Source organism: Cebus imitator, unplaced genomic scaffold (assembly GCF_001604975.1).
Source record: "Cebus imitator isolate Cc_AM_T3 unplaced genomic scaffold, Cebus_imitator-1.0 Scaffold85, whole genome shotgun sequence".
NCBI classification, from domain to species: Eukaryota; Metazoa; Chordata; class Mammalia; order Primates; family Cebidae; genus Cebus; species Cebus imitator.
The window spans coordinates 7,381,858-7,385,310 of record NW_016107400.1 but is presented as its reverse complement, the minus strand read 5'-3'; the positions used below and the strand labels follow the sequence as shown (position 1 = coordinate 7,385,310).

Sequence of the window (3,453 nt, the reverse complement as noted above, 5' to 3'; positions counted from 1 at the left end):
AAGCAGAAACATAGGCTGGGCATAGTGGCTCATGCTTGTAATTCCAGCTACTCAAATTGGGAGGCTGAGATGGGCGGATCACTTGAGCCCATGAGTTCGAGACTAGCCTGGGCAACATGGCGAAATTTTTGTATTTTCGACTAAAAAAAAAAATACAAAAATTAGCTGGGCGTGGTGGCGTGCACCTGTGGTCCCAGCTGCTGGGGTGGCTGAGGCGGGAGGATCGCTTGTGACCAGGAGGCGAAGGCTGCAGTGAGCCGAGATTGCACCACCCCATTTCATCCTGGGGACACAGCCAGACCCTGTCTCAAAAAAAAAATGTGCAGAAACATGTTGTGATTTAAACATTTAAAAGAAATCGTGAGCTTTACATTTGTGTTTTGGTATTTACCATTTTTGGACTTCAAATACCCTCTGTGTGCCTTGGATATTGGGTACTGGGGGAAGTGCTATGGACTGGGTTCCTCATTGTCTCACCTGTGGATCATCCCTCCTTTTTACTGGGGCCTCTGAGTGGCAATCTGATGGATGACCATAGGCAGGAGGGAGGGATCACAGAATGAGGGAGGGACTGCAGGGCTGATATTCCCAAAGCATCTTTCAATTCTACAGCATCCCAGCGCCCCCCTCCCCAACTCACCTGACCAGCAATGTAGATGGGGAGGAAGATCCAGGCCAACATCAGCACAGAAAACAAGCCCTGCTCAAGAAAACACAGTCAGGACCTGGCCCCAGCTCACAACAAGGTGCCCATTTGGATTTCCCTCTGTGTCCTGAGGCAGCCTGGCCTGAACTCCACCTGTGGTGTAGTCTCTTACTTGCTGAGTGATTCTCCTTCACTGGCCTTCATATTTCCTTTTTTTTTGGAGATGGTGTCTCACTCTTGTTGCCCAGGCTGGAGTGCAGTGGTGCGATCTCGGCTCACTGCAACCTCCGCCTCACAGGTTCAAGCAATTCTCCTGCCCCAGTCTCCCAAGTAGCTGGGATTATGGCATCCTGCATTATGCCTGGTTAATTTTTCGTATTTTTAGTAGAGTTGAGGTTTCACCATGTTGGCCAGGCTGGTCTTAAACTCCTGACCTCAGGTGATCCTCCTGACTTGGCCTCCCAAAGTGCTGGGATTATAGGCATAAGCCACCGTGCCTGGCCCCACCATTCTATTTTTAAAGTGCAGGGCATTCACACAACTTTCCCCTGAGATCTACCTATGAGGTAGATGTAAGATGTCATCTATGCCCTGGGTAAAATACTTACATTAAGCTCATAAGCTGACACAGAAAGGCCTGTAGCAGCACCTGACCCTGCGAGGCCAATGAAATGTCCACTTCCAACATTGCTGGCAAACAAGGATGCGCCCACCTGTGGGGAGATGGACAGATCAGATCTTGGGGACAAGGTCGAGGGTAGCTGCTCCCCTCCCCCAATTCTTTCCATGCTCCAAAGGGACAGAGAAGAGAAGTGGAGGAAGGCAGGGCCATCCCTAGACTATCTATCTGTCATTTTTGTTTACATTAGCATGAGATTCTCCTTCCCTAAGACTCTTACTTGGTCAGAGTCCACCTATCAGAAATTGGTAGATAAATATTCATGTCCACAGGACCTAAAATGCAGATCACACCCCCTATGGTTGTGCAATGCACAGCTTGAACAACTATATGCGGCATGCCTGTGAGGATTGGGGGGAAGATGACGGGTATTGTAGAAAGTGATTCATGGTGAGAATCAGGAAGCCTGTGTTACTCTCAAGACCGGTTTCTAACTTAGCAAAGAACACAGTCCTCCTGGCAGAGCACTCAATGGCTGATGCTGTATTTGATGACTCCAATCCCTGGTGTCAGTTGATCGGTCTGGACAGGCCTGGGTGCCTGGCCCAAGGTGGGCAAATTATATTCTCTTTCCTGGGAATTTGGAACTAGGACATCGTCTCTGCTGGTCCCTTGGACTGGAGATGTGTAAACCAGGGAGGCGTGTGAAGGAGTGGTGTGGAGGCATGTTTTACCATGTGCTGTTCATCACTGCCAGTTCAGAGAGAAGGGAGAATGAAGACATGCACAGAAAGGTAGGTCCAGCTGGGCACTCTGGCTCACTTCTGTAATCCCAGCACTTTGGGAGTCCAAGGTGGGTGGATTACTTGAGGTCAGGAGTTCAAGATCAGCCTAGTCAACATGGTGAAACCCCGCCTCTACTAAAAATACAAAAGTTAGCTGAGTGTGGTGGCACACGCCTGTAATCCCAGCACTTTGGGAGGCTGAGGTGGGAGGATCATCTGAGGTCAGGAATTGGAGACCAGCCTGGCCAACTTGGCAAAACCCTGTCTCTACTAAAAATACAAAAATTAGCTGGGCTCCTAGCTACTGCGGCGGGGCAGAGGGTGGGATAGGGACTGGGTAAGGCAGGAGAATTGCTTGAACCCAGGAGGCGGAGGTTGCTGTGAGCCAAGGGCATGCCACTGCACTCCAGCCTGGGCAACAGAGTGAGACTCCCTTTCAAAAAAATTTTAAAAAGCAGTGAGATACTACTACACATGCACCAAATTAGCAAGAATTCTTAAGTTGGAGAATATCAAATGTCATTAAGGATACAGCGAATTGCAGGAAAGGGAATTTTCATACGCTGCTGGTGGTAATATAGCCTCAGCCTACAGGCTCAAGTGATCCTAATCCTCCCACCTCAGCCCCTTGAGTATCTCAGACTGTAGGTGTGGATCACCACACCCAGCTAATTTTTGTATTTTTTGTAGAGATGGGATTTTGCCATGTTGCCCAGGCTGGTCTCAAACTCCTGGCCTCAAGCAATCCATCCAACTTGGCCTCCCAAAGTGCCAGGATTACATACATGAGCTACCGTGCCCAGCCTACTTTGTGTATTTTTTTAACATTTCCATAATAAAAAGCTAAAATCAGTTATTGCTTTATGAACAGCACTGTGATATTGTGTGATCCTGCCATGTGCAGTAGAACATCTAGAACAGAGTTAGGTTTAGAAAGTATGAATGATGCAATGCTGCCAATGAGATCATAGATGATTTTTTAAAAACTGCTTTTCAAAGAGTCAAAAGCAGCATTAGTTTGCACTAAAACATTGACATTTTGTATCAGTCAAAAATAGCTCAATTATTATAGTTTTGTATGCAAAGGAAGAAAAAAATCACAAAATCATGTATATATAATTTTTAAAATTTGGGCTGGAGTGCAGTGGCATGATCTCAGCTCACTGCAAACTGCAACCTCTGCCTCCTGAGCTCAAGTGATTCTCATACCGCTTCAGTCTCCTGAGTACCTGGGATTACAGATGCATACCACTATGCCTGGCTAATTTTTGTATTTTTTTTAGTAGAGATGGGTTTTTACAATGTTGTCCAGTCTGGTCTCAAACTCCTAGGCTCAAGTGATCCACCCACCCTGGAAAGTGCTGGGATTATAGGCATGAGCTATATACTTTTTTTTTTTTTTT

General features: G+C 46.9%; 1 protein-coding gene across 1 annotated transcript in view; it reads right to left on the bottom strand.

Moving 5' to 3' along the window:
• Positions 1 to 3,453, bottom strand: part of SLC5A11 (solute carrier family 5 member 11) — a 58,283-nt gene that overhangs the window by 31,128 nt on the left and 23,702 nt on the right. Inside the window, exons 5-6 of the mRNA XM_017534426.2 lie at positions 1,255 to 1,359; positions 641 to 700 (exon numbers count right to left, since the gene is read on the bottom strand). Coding sequence (XP_017389915.2) covers positions 641 to 700; positions 1,255 to 1,359 — 165 coding nt within the window. The remainder of the gene's footprint in view (positions 1 to 640; positions 701 to 1,254; positions 1,360 to 3,453) is intronic.